Raw genomic sequence first — 18,669 nt, forward strand, 5'->3', positions numbered from 1 at the left:
GTCTCAGCTATTTGTTGTCTCACTACTGGCAGTTTGCTTTATAAGCTGATTATGCTGGTACCAGCGGAATGCCTTTATAGGCTATCACTATATTGGTCCGACTCTAGGTCATGTGTCTCTGGAGGTCCTGAGGTATAAAATCTAACTACTGCCCCCCGACATGTTTCGCCATGTCCATGGCGTCTTCAGGGGATCGGGCAGTCTGCCTTGTTTGGCTGTTAACCCTTGCTTTGTCACAGGAAAAAAATTTAAATCTGCCAAAAAAGTGAAATTTAATCCCCATTTTCTTTTAATTCTTGTGGAACACCTAAAGGGTTAGCAAAGTTTGTAAAATCAGTTTTGAATACCTTGAGGGGTGTAGTTTCTAAAATGGGGCCATTTATGGGTGGTTTCTATTATGTAAGCCTCAAAGTTTAAAGGGAGTCTGTCACCACATTTGGGCATATTAGACTGATCAAATAGTGTTATATGTGCCACCCAGAACTTAAAAACAGTACCTTTGTTGTAGAAAACGGACCTTTCTTTTAGCCGAAAATCAACTTTTAACATTATGTTAATGAGCCCTCTCAAGTGCCCAGGGCGGCGTCTCAATCCTCCGAGCCCCAGGCAGCACCTCCTCAACGGCTCATAACCCCGCCCTCCGTGTGCCTCTGCCCGCCCGTTTACTCCTCTCCTGTCCTTTTCCACTGCAGCTGCGCGGTCAAATTCGTAGCGGGCGCATGCGCAATGCGATGCCCGCTCCTGGCAGGGCATCGCAATACCTATTGCGCATGCGCCCGCTACGAATTTGACCGCGCAGCTGCAGTGGAAAAGGTCAGAGGAGGGGAGTAAACGGGCGGGCAGAGGCACACGGAGGGCGGGGTTATGAGCCGTTGAGGAGGTGCTGCCTGGGGCTCGGAGGATTGAGACGCCGCCCTGGGCACTTGAGGGCTCATTAACATAATGTTAAAAGTTGATTTTTGGCTAAAAGAAAGGTCCGTTTTCTACAACAAAGGTACAGTTTTTAAGTTCTGGGTGGCACATATAACACTATTTGATCAGTCTAATATGCCCAAATGTGGTGACAGACTCCCTTTAAAGGACCAGTTCAGGTCTGAAGTCAAAGTGGGCTTTTGAAATTTTCTGAAAAACTTCAAGATTTGCTTCTAAACTTTTAACGTCCCCCCCAAAAAAAAGTCATTTACAAAATGTTTCAAACTTGAAGTAGACATATGGGAAATGTAAAGTAATAACTATTTTAGGAGGTTTCGCTATCTGTAGAAGCAGAGAAATGGAAATTTAAAAAATTGCTAATTTTTCTACATTTTTGGTAAATTTTAGGTATTTTTTTGATAAATATTTTGACTCAAATTTACCACTGTCATGAAGTACAATATGTGACAAGAAAACAATCTCAGAATGGCCTGGATAAGTAAAAGCGTTTCAAAGTTATCACCACAAAGTGACATGTCAGATATGCTAAAAAATGGCCTGGTCCTTAAGGTGTAAAATAATTTGAGGGGTGTAATTTCCGAAATGGGGTCATTTGAGTGGTTTCTATTATGTAGTCACTTCGAGGGGCTTACATAACTAAATTTTGTCTTTTTAACAAGTAGGATTTGGAAATTTTCTAATTTGTGGGTAAAAGTGTCTTTTGGAATTTAAAAAATCCTAAGGTTACTTTCACACTTGCGGCAGTGTGATCCGGCTGGCAGCTCCGTCGATTTGGATGTGACTGAAAGCATTTGTGAGACGGATCCGTCTCACAAATGCATTGCAAGAACGGATCCGTCTCTCCACTTGTCATGCGGACAGACGACCCGTCTTGTATTTTTTTTTTTCTTCTAATTTTTACCGGTCTGCGCATGCGCAGGCCGGATCCGGTATTTTGAATGGATTACTCTCCATTCAGAATGCATGGGGATATGCCTGATCAGTTCTTTTCCGGTATAGAGCCCCTGTGACGGAACTCTATGCCGGGAAAGAAAAACGTGTGAAAGTACCCTAAGCCTTCTAACGGTCTAAAAAAAAATAAAATTACATTTACTAAATGATGCAAACAAGTAGACATAGGGGGAATGTTAGATAATGATATCTTATAAAATTAAATTTTGAAAATTGCTAGTTTTTTCAATTTTCGGTAAATTTGGGATTTTTTTTAAAATAAAGGTGAAACCTATCGACTCAAATTTACCACTATCATGAAGTACAATCTCTGAATGGTTTAGTAAAAGTGCTCCAAAAAATGGCCTGGTCCTTAAAGGGTAACTGTCATGTTTTCATAAAAATTATTTTTTTTTAGCATATGTTACTGCTGCAGTAGCATTATGCAATCTCTAGTTTCTTCATTTACCACTGTTTTTCTTGAGTTTTTTCCCTTGGGGTACTTTCACACTAGTGTTTTTGCTGGATCTGGCAGGGTCCAGCAAAAACACTTCCGTTACTGATGAATACAACCATCTGCATCCGTTATGAACGGATCCGGTTGTATTATCTTTAACTTGCCAAGACGGATCCGTCATTAACTCCATTGAAAGTCAATGGAGGACGGATCCGTTTTCTATTGTGGCAGATTGTTCAAGACTGATCCGTTTTCTCTGACAGTTTCCCAGGACTGAAAGCAAAATACAAAATGTTGCGGTTTGCTCTCCTGTCTGGGAACGCAACGGAATGTATTTTGCATTTATTCCGTTTAGTTCAGTTTTGTCCCCATTCATTGTGAAAACAAAAACGCTTGTGTGAAAGTAGCCTTAATTACGACTTTTTAAACATTTACAATATGAGGACCTTCTCAAGATGGCTCCTCTGCCAGTTCTGAGGCCAAAACTGCTTTCCCTTACACACTTGCTGTAGCCAGCAGCTTCCTGCCAGCCAATCAGATTGGATTACTGAGAGACACGCCTCCTCACTCTGAAGCAGTGTGAAGGACCGCCCCTCTGTCTTCTGTTTATACTAAAAGGAAGACAGACAAGCCATAGCAACAGTCTTTTAAAGGAGCAGTGGACATTAATGAAAGCTGTTAGTCTGTCAATGATTGTCAAAAGATCTGTAATTACCTTATAATAACTCGGGTATACATCCCTAGCTCTAATAAACTAGCAAATAAAAAATATGACCGTTATCCTTTAAGGTGGAAAAATAGCAAGGTCTTTAAGGGGTTAATAAGTGTCATATAATCATCTTACCTACACATTGGTCAACAATAACCAGAAAGTGGTCAACCCCTTTTAATTCCTTAGACACAAAATAAGCTTCTCATAGGACTGTATAGAGAAACTGATTTCCGGCTGTAAGATATGGGGTGGCTGACCACCAGTAAGCAGACTACCTCCTTACTGTTTACATCATGTAACACAGGAACTTACACAAAGAAAAATAAAATTTTTGTGGCAGTTTTTTTCTTTACAGTGATTTTCAATTCATCAGAATATTTTCTGATACCTGTGAGGGGGTGGAAGCGGAGCATAGATGAGTCCATCGTAGCAATGGAATTGAGGCCTTCATGCACAGGACCAATGACCATCAGATTGTCAGCTATTGACTTAAGCCCCATAACTTTTGCTTTCGTCTTAATTCTTATGTACATCTTTTGTCTTTCAGATCTTCAAAGATTTATACCCCAGGAAGAAAGGAACAGACGGAACCAGGAACCCCACGACGAACTCCAGCGCGATTTGGCTTGTGATCCCATTTGTGTATTTAATTGTTCACCAAACCCAACTCGCCTCGCTGCTTGAAAGCAGATTTCCCCTCTAGGACATTGACACTTGTGAGATACAATTTCCTTGGTTGGGGGAGGGTGTTGACCCTAACATTTATTGTAAAGTGGAATATTGTCATTTTTAAGCAATAATGTACCTTTTGATGGTGTTAAGACGTGGAATGTTTATTTTTACATACATTATGAATATCTGAGCTTTGAGTGATTAGTTTGATTTCATGCATGCAGGACAGTGCTCGACACTAAAGGCACTTAGCTATGTACAGCTAGCGTTAACATGATAATTAACTCCTAACGAGTACTCTAATGTCATAGGCAGTCCCACAACAAGTGGATCAGTTGGCTTATCGGCAGCTCCCTCTGCTTGAAGCCAATTTAAGTGCTGTATATTGACTAAAAGGCAACTGTTAAATGCTGATTATTGATTTTCTTGCAATGCTGACGCGATGAAGTGCAGCTGAGGGATTCTGGCCGGGCTCAGCTCTGTGCACAGGAGAGTTTTGTCACTGCACACCATACAGTAAGACAGCTGCCTGATAGTTTACACTGGATCAGCCATTACATTTGTCGTTCCAGGATGCTGTGAATGAACATGTTTCCTAGAGACATCAATGTCTCCAGGAGAGACTGAAACACGCAGTAATAAAACAGCAGATGATTAAAATTCATGATTAAATTTATTACAAAATAGCAGTTTAAAAATAAAGTGATTTACAAATAATATACTAACTTAAACAGTGCAATGATTGTATTTGTGCTACAGCAACAGTTAACGGGCTGACTCCTAATAAAACTTAGGATAGGGGCTGAGTGTTTGACCGCAGGGATTCTATGTGATTATGAGAACTTGTGTCCACAACTGGTGGTGCGTGTGTGCAGCACTCCCCTAGAAGTGAGTGGCGTATAGGATGCACACACGCACCACCAGTTGTGGACACATGTTCTCATAATCACATAGAATCCCTGCGGTCAGGAACCCCCAGTGACACTTAACCCCTTTCCTGTGGACAGCGGATGTTAGTAGTGGCACAACCCCTATAAAAAACTAAGGTATCCAGGGAAGGCCAATTTTATGGATGCAATCACAGAAATGCATCTTGCCTTACTTGTGTAGCTACAAACCGTTGAAGTGAATAACGTGTAGTCATTTTTGTACATGATAAATTCTGTAAAATTAGACCTGAAATTTTTGTTTTCAGGTTTAATTTGTGCTGTTTATAAATATCTGCATAATATGTAAAACTGTCTGCACTCAGACATTTAGTCTTCTCTGGCACAACAAAGACGACAACAAATTATTTTTGTGCTTAGGCGAGCATGCAAGTCTGATCCCACATTTGTTTTGGATCACCTGCTGCAGTGCAGATACTGGGTATCCAGATCAATTCAGGTCCCGGACTTTCCATTCCAGAGGGACACAGCGTGCAGCTTATGTGTACATTCAGCATCTGTACTGTGCTCTGCACTGGTCAACATCTTCGCTATAGCTCCAGCATCAAGAACCTCCGCGTGGCTTTGTCCTTAGGTTTCCAGCACTTGTGAATGCTCTTCTCGCAGAACGCAGAGGCCTGTAACACACTCTGGTCAGTAACATCCACGCTGGAAAGACAGACCTAAAAGCTGGGTGATACTCACACAATGTCCTCGCTGGCATGTTGTTGCTCCAGGTCAGATGGACGCAGCGAAAGCTAGAGTTAATCAACCACAAGTAAGAGTCTTATTGGAAATTGTTATTATAAGAAAGTAAATTAATTTTTACCTTAATTGTACTGGTTACTTTTCTATTTTATCATCTATTCACATATATGTGCAGTTGTACACATCAGCAGAGCAATGCTCTGTACAGAAAGCTACCTATACCCTAAAATACCAGATGCAAACTACAGATATAGCCAGCATTATCTTAGCTCCAGGCACACCAGGAGTTAATACTGTAAGGTAATGTGATTTTGGTGCCTTAAGCCAGTCTGGATAATATCTATGTAATGTGTATATTTTACTGAACTCTATGTACATGTAGATTATCTCACCTTATAACGCTCGTTCTCTATGCGCCTCTCATCTTCTAGATTTCTCAGATATCTGTTCTCCCTCTGCATCTGCTCAATCACCTCCTGCATGTGGCTGTTAGAGACAATGGTGAGATCGCTTAGCATGAGCTAGGTCCATAGAAGATTAACAAACACCACAGACTGGCTCTAGTTCCATGGTGACTTACATTTAGGTACAAATCTGCTAACAGATGCCCTTTCTAACACCCTGACATATGACACTAGCTGACCAGTTATGTGTGCCCTTGGCAGCTGAAGGAATCGGTGTTGGGCCCCATGTGCCTGCGTTGCTGAGAAAAATGATGCTTTAATATATGCAAATGAGCCTATGCGCAACTGGGGTGTAGCTGTTACTCTTAGAGGCTCTTCTCTCTCTGCAACTGCCACGCCTTCTGCACTTTAGGAGAAGTCGGGGCCAGGAGTGATGACATTTACACTGCCTGGCCCTGTCAAAGTGCCAGCTGCAGAGAGAGCTGAGCAACAGGGGCGTTGCTGTTACACCTAGAGGCTCATTTGCCTATATTAAAACTTCATATTTCTCAGCAATGCGGGCGCATATGAACATGGGACCAACACGGATGCTTCAGCAGCCAGTGTCATAGGTACAAATCTGCTGACAAATGCCCTTTATAAAAGGGTTCTGTCATTAAAGGCTATGACAGTACACCTACTCATTTGGGGCTAAAAAAATCATTTTTTGAGTTGGTTTTTATTTAAAACTATTAAGCTGTTCTGTCACAAAGGGTTAACTGTTAGCCTAGCTGTGTGCATCCTACTTTCACATTGTGCCCTCATCTAATAACCCTTATCTATAAATTACTAAGTCATAAACACTTATTTAAGCCACATTTAGATAACAATTGAGTTTTGAAGAGTGTTTATAAGGTTTTAATCAGATAAGGAGCCCATCACCTCCCTGTTTGTTGGAGCAGAGAGAAAATTCAGATTCTAATAGTAGAGCATCTCAACTACAGAGAAAAGGGCTCCATATTTTTAATAAAGCCCAATTGAAAAAAAGATTTTTTAGGTCCTAGTGCATTGTACTCATTAACAAAAAAAAAAAATGCCCCCAAAGATATACATAACCAGCTGAAGGCCCAGGGTCTGCAAGTGTCGGTTCTGAGCCAGAGCGGTGAACAACTAACTCTCATATTTGTAACATCATCTGTTCTAATATAAAACAGGGACAGTACTGATAGAAGTGTCATTAAAGGGGTTCTCATTAGTGGCATATCGGTAGGATATGCCACCAGTGTCAGATTGGTGCTGGTCCCAGAGATGGGCATCTTCAGAACAAGACCCCCCCAAAGTGAGCACAAAGCAGCCGTCCTCCATTTCAATGAGAGTGCTGAAAATAGCCAAACACTGGCTCGGCTATCTCTTGCAGTCCCACAGAAGTTAATGGAGCGGTGGCCAGGCTTTTGCTGTGCGCTCTCCATTAATTTCTATAGACCTTGCAAAAATAGCCGAGCACACTGAAGCGCAGGTCAAACACTGGACAACACCTTTAACCTCTTAAGGACACATGACGTACCGGTACGTCATGATGTCCTGGTACTTAAGGACACATGACGTACCGGTACGTCATGATGTCCTGGTACTTAAGGACACATGACGTACCGGTACGTCATGTGTTGTTCCGATCACTGCCGCCCGGCCGGCAGTGATCGGAACCCGGTGCCTGCTCAAATCATTGAGCAGGCACCTAGGCTAAATGCGCGGGGGGGTCCCGTGACCCCCCCATGTCGGCGATCGCGGCAAACCGCAGGTCAATTCAGACCTGCGATTTCTGCAGTTTCTGGTCCCCGCGGTCCCTGACCGCGGAGATCAGAAACTTTATATGCCTAAAAAAAGTTTTATTCACCCCCCCTGCACCCCCGAATGATTTTTATGGTGGCGGGAGGTGCGGCAGGCGGGATCGCGATCCCCCGCCCGCCTCCCCTTGAAAATTCATTGGTGTTCAGTGGGTATACCAGGGTGCCAGCACATTGCTGGCACCCTGGTATAAACGGCTGACATCTGCGATGCGATGCCAGCCGTTTAACCCTTTCCATACAGCGGTTCGTACGGACCGCTGTATGGAAAAGGTTAACAGCGCAGGGAGCTCCCTCCCTCTCCCATCGGGGGGCTGCTGTGCCTTTGCAGACCCCCGATGGAGAGGGAGAGAGCCCCCCAAGAGATCCCCTCCTTACCCTTCCCCGTCTGCGAAGTTCTGAGCAGACGGGGAAGGTTCCCATGGCAACAGGACGCCTCTCAGGCGTCCTGCTGTCCATGGTGCTGAACGGCATAGATCTGTTCAGTGTAAGTAAAATACAGTACAGAACAATATATATTGTACTGTACTGTATTATACAGACATCAGACCCACTGGATCTTCAAGAACCAAGTGGATCTGGGTCAAAAAAAAGTGAATAAAAGTGAAAAAAAAGTAAAAATCAAAAAACACATTTATCACTGATAAAAAATGAAAAAAATAAAATTCCCTACACATGTTTGGTATCGCCGCGTCCGTAACGACCTGATCTATAAAACGGTCATGTTACTTTACCCGAACGGTGAACACCATAAAAATAAAAAATAAAAAACTATGATGAAATTGAAATTTTGCCCACCTTACTTCCCAAAAAAGGTAATAAAAGTGATCAAAAAAGTCGCATGTACGCCAAAATTGTAACAATCAAACCGTCATCTCATCCCGCAAAAATCATACCCTACCCAAGATAATCGCCCAAAAACTGAAAAAACTATGGCTCTTAGACTATGGAGACACTAAAACATCATTTTTTTTAATTCAAAAATGAAATCATTGTGTAAAACTTAAATAAATAAAAAAAAGTATACATATTAGGTATCGCCGCGTCCGTATCGCCCGGCTCTATAAAAATATCACATGATCTAACCCCTCAGATGACCACCGTAAAAAAATAAAAACGGTGTAAAAAAAGCCAATTTTTGTCATCTTACGTCACAAAAAGTGTAATAGCAAGCAATCAAAAAGTCATATGCACCCCAAAATAGATGCCAATCAAACAGTCATCTCATCCCGCAAAAAATGAGACCCTACTTAAGATAATCGCCCAAAAACTGAAAAAACTATGGCTCTTAGACTATGGAGACACTAAAACATTTTTTTGGTTTTAAAAATGGAATCATTGTGTAAAACTTACATAAATAAAAAAAATTGTATACATATTAGGTATCGCCGCGTCCGTGACAACCTGCTCTATAAAATTACCACATGATCTAACCTGTCAGATGAATGTTGTAAATAACAAAAAAAAAAAACGGTGCCAAAAAAGCTATTTCTTGTTACCTTGCCGCACAAAAAGTGTAATATAGAGCAACCAAAAATCATATGTACCCTAAAATAGTACCAACAAAACTGCCACACTATCCCGTAGTTTCTAAAATGGGGTCACTTTTTTGGAGTTTCTACTCTAGGGGTGCATCAGGGGGGCTTCAAATGGGACATGGTGTCAAAAAAAAACAGTCCAGCAAAACCTGCCTTCCAAAAACCATATGGTGTTCCTTTCCTTCTGCGCCCTGCCGTGTGCCCGTACAGCGGTTTACGACCACATATGGGGTGTTTCTGTAAACTACAGAATTAGGGCCATAAATAATGAGTTTTGTTTGGCTGTTAACCCTTGCTTTGTAACTGGAAAAAAAATATTAAAATGGAAAATCTGCCAAAAAAGTGAAATTTTGAAATTGTATCTCTATTTTCCATTAAATCTTGTGCAACACCTAAAGGGTTAACAAAGTTTGTAAAATCAGTTTTGAATACCTTGAGGGGTGTAGTTTCTTAGATGGGGTCACTTTTATGGAGTTTATAATCTAGGGGTGCATCAGGGGGGCTTCAAATGGGACATGGGGCCAAAAAAACAGTCCAGCAAAATCAGCCCTCCAAAAACCAAACGGCGCACCTTTCACTCTACGCCCCGCTGTGTGGCCGTACAGCAGTTTACGGCCACATATTGGGTGTTTCTGTAAACAGCAGAGTCAGGGCAATAAAGATACAGTCTTGTTTGGCTGTTAACCCTTGCTTTGTTAGTGGAAAAAATGGGTTAAAATGGAAAATTAGGCAAAAAAATGAAATTCTCAAATTGAATCGCCATTTGCCAATAACTCTTGTGCAACACCTAAAGGGTTAACGACGTATGTAAAATCAGTTTTGAATACCTTGAGGGGTGTAGTTTCTTAGATGGGGTCACTTTTAGGGAGTTTCTCCTCTAGGGGTGCATCAGGGGGCTTCAAATGGGACATGGTGTAAATAAACCAGTCCATAAAAATCTGCCTTCCAAAAACCATACGGCGCACCTTTCCCTCTACGCCCCGCTGTGTGGCCGTACAGCAGTTTACGGCCACATATTGGGTGTTTCTGTAAACGGCAGAGTCAGGGCAATAAAGATACAGTCTTGTTTGGCTGTTAACCCTTGGTTTGTTAGTGGAAAAAATGGGTTAAAATGAAAAATTAGACAAAAAAAATGAAATTCTCAAATTTCCTCCCCATTTGCCAATAACTCTTGTGCAACACCTAAAGGGTTAACAACGTATGCAAAATCAGTTTTGAATACCTTGAGGGGTGTAGTTTCTTAGATGGGGTCATTTTTGGGTGGTTTCTATAATGTAAGCCTCGCAAAGTGACTTGAGACCTGAACTGGTCCCTAAAAATTGAGTTTTTGTAAATTTCTGAAAAATTTCAAGATTTGCTTCTAAACTTCTAAGCCTTATAACATCCCCAAAAAATAAAATATCATTCCCAAAACAATTCAAACATGAAGTAGACATATGGGGAATGTAAAGTCATCACAATTTTTGGGGGTATTACTATGTATTACAGAAGTAGAGAAACTGAAACTTTGAAATTTGCAAATTTTTCCAAATTTTTGTTAAATTAGGTATTTTTTGGTGCAAAAAAAATTATTTTTTTGACTCCATTTTACCAGTGTCATGAAGTACAATATGTGACGAAAAAACAATCTCAGAACGGCCTGGATAAGTCAAAGCGTTTTAAAGTTATCAGCACTTAAAGGGACTCTGGTCAGATTTTCAAAAAATGGCCTGGTCCTAAGGTGTAAAAAGGCTGTGTCCTTAAGGGGTTAAAAGGTAATCTATTGAATCTTCTGCAATGTCAAAAATTTGATACAACTGGTGGAGGTCTTAAGAGAGCTGATAAGCATTCAGCACTTTTCCTACTGTTTTTTATGACTTCATTTGATTGGTGGTTTAAGCACTTGAACTTCCAGAAATCACATCATCAGACACATCACTATGACGTGTTAAAGGTTGATCACCAGGTCCTCTCACTTCTGGCAGAAGTATGTGACTTCTAGAGAGTCTTGGGGTACAGATCACCATACAGTAAGTACTCACTCTTTTTCGGTGGTCAGCTGCTGGATTTGCTTATTCTGTTCCCGTATCTTCTCGCCCAATGTCTTATTGGATTCTCTGTGGAAGATATAACATGTCTTACAGGAAAAAGATAATATATGGGGGTGAAGCAGGTGTAGATGACTGGTGGCTATGTAACTCACTTCTGTTCACTGACCCATTCGTTCACATTGCACACAACCAGCTCGCTTTCATGGTGCAGCCGCCGGCAGTCAGACCTTGCTGCTTCTAGAGAGCTCCGCAGGGTGTCGAGCTGCAGCAGAGGAGTAATAAGATATAGATTAACTTGTAGACTATTAGTGGCAGACGCTACAGTAGTAGTGTTGTACAGACAGTGCAGGGATAACAGTAGGCCACAGAGATGATGGAAAAGACACCTGACAGAGGGGATTTGATCAAACCTAGTGCAAAGTAAAGGCTGTCTATAGTGGCCAATTAGATGGCTGTATGAATGTTTTAAAGTTTCTGCTTTCATTTTCCAAAGAAACTCAAACTGACAGTTTTAAGATGCACTTGTTTGGATCATTTTTTAAAGTAGTAATTCAGAAATGACTGAACGTATTAATGCATGTAGTTGGTACGCTGAGTTCCTGCCATGGGCACCCGTATCAATGGCATTAGATTATTGTCAATAGTAAAGGATGGCAGACATGTTCTAGCTCTCCACTGGAAGAAAGTTTAAATACCCAAAAATTGTATTCAAAATGTATGTAATATTTTGTTTATGCGCTGACATATTCCACAGAGCTTTACAGACACCCAAACACAGGGATAACACACAAACCCCATGCAGATGTTGTGCCTGGTCTGATTTGAACCCAGACCCCTAGCGCTGCAAGATATCAGCTAAGCAGTAAGCCACCGTGCTGCCTAATAGTGAATCAATTTACATTAATGAAGCAGAGTCCAAAAGAACTGAACTTTGGAAATCCTTGACCTACTTTCCATCTGGATGGGTTCTGTACGTTCTCACACAGAATACCTACAGGTATCAGAGGTTTTGAGTATCAAAATCACAGAAAACCCCTTTATTAGGAGCTTAGACAGAGTCCCAATGGCGACTGTTGAGTGACCATAACCTCTGTAGAACACGATGGTGTAGAATAGTGATATAAGAAATAAATTGGGCATAGCTCAGCGGAGAGCTTAAACGTGATGTAAAGGACCCCTTAGTCTAATTTCATTCTTGCATGTAGAATACACTAAGCTCCGCTGGGCAGAGATAGGGGGAAGACAATTATTTGTGCAGCCTTACAAAGTGGATGACCTAGGCAAAAAGAAAATGCAACCACTGACGAAACAAGCTGTTGGAAGCCCAGCATTTTATCGACTCCTGACTTGAGGCCTTTACAGCAGAGTGGAAGTGGGCCGTAAATACCTCCCACAGAGCAATCGCAGTGGACGCATCCTATCTGCTCAACAGGCAATGCCGTTTTATCTGGGAAATCAAGTCACAGTGCCTGGGAGACAATACAGGACTTTGCCCCCCTGATTAATGATTCTTACAGAATGGGTCACCACAGGCCATGGTCTGGAAGTATGTCCTTTAGGCCTCATGCACACGGACGGTATGTGCATTTGGGACCGCATTTTCCAGCGCACAGGCACTATCTGTACGGCTGCCGCAACGGATACAGACCCATTCAACTTGAATGGGTCGGTGATAGTCTAGTTCTATTTTTTGGCAGCGCAGAGGCAGGGAGATAAACCCCACAGAAGCACTCTGTAGTGCTTCCATGCCTCCGTTGTGCACCAAATGTGAATGGGTCCGCATCCATGATGTGGTGAGCACACCATCGGTGTCCGCATATTTCTGACCTACTGTTTGCATGAGGCCTTAAAGAGGACCTCTCACCGCTCCTGACAGGTCTATTTTATTAGCTTCATGCATTCCCCATGTAATAACAATTCTGGAGCATCTACTCTCATGGTTATATGTTGAGCCATTCCTGTATTATTTCTAGGGCTGTCACAATACCCAAATTTTGATTAGATTGGGGGGGGGGGGTCCCTGCGCAGTCTCACTCTATCCAGTCAGTGCTGCCATTCAGATGGTGCAGGTACACCCCCCCCAACTGGTTACCACCCCTCTGTACCCTTACTGCAGACTGCTAGCAATTCATTCATAACTTGTGGTAGAAATAATAAAGGAATGGCACAACATAGAGACATAAGACTAGATGAATCCCAGAATTATTATTACATGGGGAATGCACGTAGCTATTAAAACAGGCATGTCAGGAGTGGTGAGAGGTCCTCTTTGAAGGAAGGACAGCTCTGGACTCAAGGATTAGCCAATCAGCACAGTACATTTATAGTCTGTAGATAGAGGTTAAGACAGTATCTGGGAGGTGGTCCAGCGATGGGCACTGTGACCAGTATATAAGACTGTGCATAGCTAGTTATGCACTTCCTTCCCTAATATTTCCTTTGTTCCTGCCCTTTTAGTTAGTTAACATTTTATATATATAAATCCCCTTTCAAAGATTCAGTAGCTATTTAGTTCATTTATAATTAACTGTCACCCCAAAGCTCAGCCGATTCTGCACAAGCTACTGTAGAATGAGGTGTTTTCCAATGGGTAACATTTAGGACTCCGTGTGTAATGCTCTGTGATCACACTTACCTCGCTGGTGGCCGCATTATACTTCTGTTTCAGTTGGTTCAGTGTGTTCTGCAGACTGTCTCTCTGGAGGTGGGAAAAACACAAGCTCTAAATACAGCTGCTGGGCTTATGATGCCGAGATCTCTGGTTCTACATTAGTTACCAAACTCCTGACATATTGACAAGTTATCTACCTCTCTGCCTTCAGTTTTTAGTTTTTCCATGACGACTGTGAGCTGTTCCTGCAGCTGCTTTACGTCCTCCTCCCTCTGCCTGAGCTCTTGTGCACGTTCCTGGTGGAGCCTCTGACAGTGCTGCAGTTGGTTAGCAAGATCTCGCAGGCGGCCTTCACACACCTCTGCCTACAACACAATTACAGCAGTAATTAGGGGGCAAGCTCACAGTAGTGTAATGTACTACCTTGCTCTTGGGTTATTTGGGCGCACCTCTTCCTCCTTCTGTCTTTGCAGACCATGTAGAGCGCTCATCTCTGTACTCAGTCTGCAGATTCGCTCTTCATGGGCTGCACCGTCTCGCTCCAGCTCTGCCTTCCTCTGCTGTGTGCGCTGCAGTTCGTTCTTTAAAGAGGCCAGTTCTCTGTTGCGCTCACTTAGCTGCTCAAGACGCAGTTACATTTGGTTAAAGTGCTAATAATTTACGTCATCAATATCAGATAGGTGTTGGCCTGGGGTACTGGGAATCAGACCATCAGCTGTTGTGCAGGCACCAGTACTACACAGCTCCATAAACTGTGTACTGGTTACTGGAGCACTGCAATTATTCAGTCCTTGAAAACACCTTTGTCATGTGTCAGTAGAAATGCAATGGACTATTACATAATGTGACTCATTGCTGCATTCTATACTCGTGATGTGACTCATTGCTGCATTCTATACTTCTGGACTTTGGTGTCAGCTGTAGGCTTAATCGTTAACACCTTAAAAGACCCAGGACGAGAATGCTCGTCCTAAATAGCCGGTACTTTGCGCCCCAGGACGAGCATTCTCGTCCTGCGGACCTTCCTCCTCCCCATGTGCGGTGGCACGATCAGTAGCACGGATCCGGCTGTTATTGTACACCAATGCCGATGGATTAACCGTTCATATGCCTCGGTCAGCGGTGACCGCAGCACATGGGAGGTTTGCTCTCCCTCTCCTTAGCCATCGGATCCCCGTGCTGCAGTGGTGGGGACCCGATGGTTGCCATGGCAGCACCAATCCATTTCAAGGCCCTGGCATGTACGGAGGCCTATGAGGCTGTCAATGCAGTACAATGCAGATGTATTGTGCTGCATTGAAACAGGGTTCAGACCCTGTAATGTTGAAGTCCCATAGTGGGACAAAAATAAAAAATATTAAAAAGTGAAATAAGTTTTTTTTTTTTTACTGAAACTTAAATTGTTTTTTATTGTTAAAAACAAAGCCTTTCCCATAATAAAAATATATATATAAAATTGTAAAAAATAGAAAAGAATAAAAGAAGACATTAGGTATCACCGCGTGCGTAACAACCTGCTCTATAAAAATATCACATGATCCACCCAGTCTGGTCAACATCGTAAAAAAAAATAATTAATAACTGTGCTAAAAAAAAGCAATTTTTTTGGGTCACCTTTCATCACAAAAAGTGTAATACCAAGTGATTTAAAAGTAGTATGTACCCTAAAATAGTACCAATCAATCATCTCACCCTGCAAAAAATGAGCCACTACGTAAGACAATCGACCCCAATTTTTTTTTAAATATATATAGCTCTCTATGGAGACACTAAAACATGATTTTTTGTTTCATAAATGCTTCTATTGTGTTAAATGTAAAAAAAAGTAGACCGGTATCGCCACGTCCATAACAACCTGCTCTACAAAAATACCACATGACCTAACCCCTAAGGTGAACACCGTAATAAAAATATATATAAAAACAGTGTCAAAAAAGCCATTTTGTCACCTTACATCACAAAAAGTGTAATACCAAGCGATCAAAAAGTCATACACACCCCAAAATCATACCAATCGAACAGTCATCTCATCCCGCAAAAAATTAGACCCTACCTATAACAATCGCCCCAAAAAAAAAAAAAAACCAAAAAAAACCTATGGCTCTCAGAATATAGAGACACTAGAAAAAACTGAAGCTCTCTCTCCAGGCTGGAGGGGGTATAGCTGCCATGGGAAGCTTCTGCCTGCTAACTGCTTCTGCCTAGTGTCAACGCCTCCTAGAGGACGTAGCTATACCACAGTTCCTGTGTCCCCCAATGAAGAGCGAGAAAGAGATTTTAGTCCTATTTGGTATTGTTGCGTCCGTAACAACCTGCTCTATAAAAATACCACATGATCTAACCTGTCAGATGAACATTGTAAATAACAAAAAAATAAATAGCTGTTTTTGCACAGTTTTTAGTTACCTAGCATCACAAAAAGTGTAATATAGAGCAACCAGAAATCATATGTACCCTAAAATAGTACCTACAAAACCTTATCCCGTAGTTTTCAAAATGGGGTACATTTTTGGGAGTTTCTACTGTAGGGGTGCATTGGGGGTCTTTAAATGTGACATGGCAACTTAAAATTATCCCAGTGAATTCTGCCCTCCAAAAACCATATGGTGTTCCTTTCCTTCTGCGCCCTGCCATGTGCCCGTACAGCAGTTTACAACCACATATGGGGTGTTTCTGTAAACTACAGAATCAGGGCCATAAATATAGAGTTTTGTTTGGCTGTTAACCCTTGCTTTGTTAGTGAAATTTTTTTATTAAGGCCTCTTTCACACTTGCGTTGTTGGGATCCGGCGTGCACTTCCGTTGCCGGAGGTGCCCGCCGGATCCGGAAAAACGCAAGTGTACTGAAAGCATTTGAAGACTGAACCGTCTTCCAAATGCTTTCAGTGTTACTATGGCACCCAGGACGCTATTAAGGTCCTGGTTGCCATAGTAGGAGCGGGGAGCGGGGAAGCGGTATACTTACAGTCCGCGCGGCTCCCGGGGCGCTCCAGAATGACGTCAGAGCGCCCCATGCGCATGGATGACGTGATCCATGCGATCACATGATCCATGCGCTTGGGGCGCCCTGACGTCACTCTGGAGCGCCCCGGGAGCCGCACGGACGGTAAGTACGCTGCTCCCCCGCTCCCCGCTACACTTTACCATGGCTGCCAGGACTTTAGCGTCCCGGCAGCCATGGTAACCATTCAGAAAAAGCTAAACGTCGGGTCCGGCAATGCGCCGAAACGACGTATAGCTTAAGGCCGGATCCGGATCAATGCCTTCCAATGGGCATTAATTCCGGATCCGGCCTTGCGGCAAGTGTTCCGGATTTTTGGCCGGAGCAAAAAGCGCAGCATGCTGCGGTATTTTCTCCGGCCAAAAAACGTTCCGTTCCGGAACTGAAGACATCCTGATGCATCCTGAACGGATTTCTCTCCATTCAGAATGCATTAGGATAATCCTGATCAGGATTCTTCCGGCATAGAGCCCCGACGACGGAACTCTATGCCGGAAGACAAGAACGCAGGTGTGAAAGAGCCCTAAAATGGAAAATCTGCCCAAAAATTGAAATTCTGAAATTTCAAATCCATTTTCTTTTAATTCTTGTGGAACAACTAAAGGGTTAACAAAGTTTGTAAAATCAGTTGTGAATACCTTGAGGGGTGTGGTTTCTATTATGTAAGCCTCAAAAAGTGACTTAAGACCTGAACTGGTCCTTAAAAAGTGGGTTTTGGAAACTTTCTGAAAAATTTCAAGATTTGCTTCTAAACTTCTAAGCCTTCTAACATCCCAAAAAAAGAAAATATCATTTACAAAATGATCCAAACATGGGAAATTGTAAAGTAATAACTATTTTAGGAGGTATCGCTATCTGTTTTAAAAGCAGAGAAATTGAAATTTTCCCATTGTCTGATAGGTGCGGGTCCCACAAAGAACGGAGCAGAGAAAGTTGAGCAGGGCGCACTGCGCAGCCACCCTCCATTCATTTCTATGGAGCCGTCAAAAATAGCCGAGTACTGACTCTCTTCCGGGTGTAGGGCTGATGTCATCGGCGCACTGAGGAAGGAGCAGCCAAGCGAGCGTCCTTCTCTCAGAGCGCCTGCGCCGAATGAGGACCGGTACGGCGCAGGCGTGGGATTTGAGCTGCAGGCAGGGCCAGCTGGAGGAGGAGAGCGCTCGCTGGCCCTGTCAATCAAGTCGAGGAGGGGGCGTTTTTTTCAGACCTAGGATGCGGCGGCTACCAGCAAGTAACCACCCAACTTGCTGGTGGTGAAGTAATTTGCATATCACAAAAGTAAGATTTTTACTAAAATTACAGCACAGCCAGAGGTAAGAGGGGTATATATGGAATCTGCGTACATCAGCAAATATATCAAGTCCAAAACTGAAAATTGCTGTTTGGGGGTGACAGAAGCCCTTTAAGGTGAAAAATGGCAGGGTCCTTGAGGGGTTAAGATTTTATATAGTTACATACAGTAATTACCGTATATGCCGGCGTATAAGACGACTGGGCGTATAAGACGACCCCCAACTTTTACACTGAAAATATAGAGTTTGGGATATACTCGCCGTATAAGACTACCCCTTTTTCAACACACAGCAGTACATTACTGCATCCCACCACCATCCCTGGGTACCTCTGCCATCCCTGAATCCCACCACCATCCCTGGGTACCACTGCCATCCCTGCATCCCACCACCATCCCTAGATACCACTGCCATCCCTGCATCCCACCACCATCCCTAGGTACCACCGCCATCCCATGGTATCACCACCATCCCTGCATCCCACCACCATCCCTAGATACCACTACCATCCCTGCATCCCACCACCATCCCTAGGTACCACCGCCATCCCATGGTATCACCACCATCCCTGCATCCCACCACCTTCCTTGTCCTGCCTCCCAGACCCTAAACATGTGCCACCTATACCCTGA

At 42.9% G+C, this 18,669-nt stretch overlaps 2 protein-coding genes across 5 annotated transcripts in view; one reads left to right on the plus strand and one right to left on the minus strand.

Annotated features, from left to right (window-relative positions):
* Nucleotides 1-4,571, plus strand: part of DHX38 (DEAH-box helicase 38) — a 61,804-nt gene extending 57,233 nt beyond the window's left edge. For both annotated transcript variants that reach the window (XM_040409347.1, XM_040409346.1), the window contains exon 26: nt 3,580-4,571. In XM_040409347.1, coding sequence (XP_040265281.1) covers nt 3,580-3,664 — 85 coding nt within the window. In that variant the 3' untranslated portion in view covers nt 3,665-4,571. The remainder of the gene's footprint in view (nt 1-3,579) is intronic.
* A 4-nt stretch (nt 4,572-4,575) lies between these two features.
* PMFBP1 (polyamine modulated factor 1 binding protein 1) overlaps nt 4,576-18,669 on the minus strand; it is a 140,043-nt gene continuing 125,949 nt past the window's right edge. For all 3 annotated transcript variants that reach the window (XM_040409345.1, XM_040409343.1, XM_040409344.1), the window contains exons 34-41: nt 14,194-14,361; nt 13,942-14,109; nt 13,769-13,831; nt 11,286-11,395; nt 11,125-11,199; nt 5,731-5,824; nt 5,336-5,388; nt 4,576-5,268 (exon numbers count right to left, since the gene is read on the minus strand). In XM_040409345.1, the coding sequence (XP_040265279.1) occupies nt 5,196-5,268; nt 5,336-5,388; nt 5,731-5,824; nt 11,125-11,199; nt 11,286-11,395; nt 13,769-13,831; nt 13,942-14,109; nt 14,194-14,361 (804 nt within the window). In that variant the 3' untranslated portion in view covers nt 4,576-5,195. The remainder of the gene's footprint in view (nt 5,269-5,335; nt 5,389-5,730; nt 5,825-11,124; nt 11,200-11,285; nt 11,396-13,768; nt 13,832-13,941; nt 14,110-14,193; nt 14,362-18,669) is intronic.

This window comes from Bufo bufo, chromosome 10 (genome assembly GCF_905171765.1).
Source record: "Bufo bufo chromosome 10, aBufBuf1.1, whole genome shotgun sequence".
Taxonomy (NCBI): Eukaryota; Metazoa; Chordata; class Amphibia; order Anura; family Bufonidae; genus Bufo; species Bufo bufo.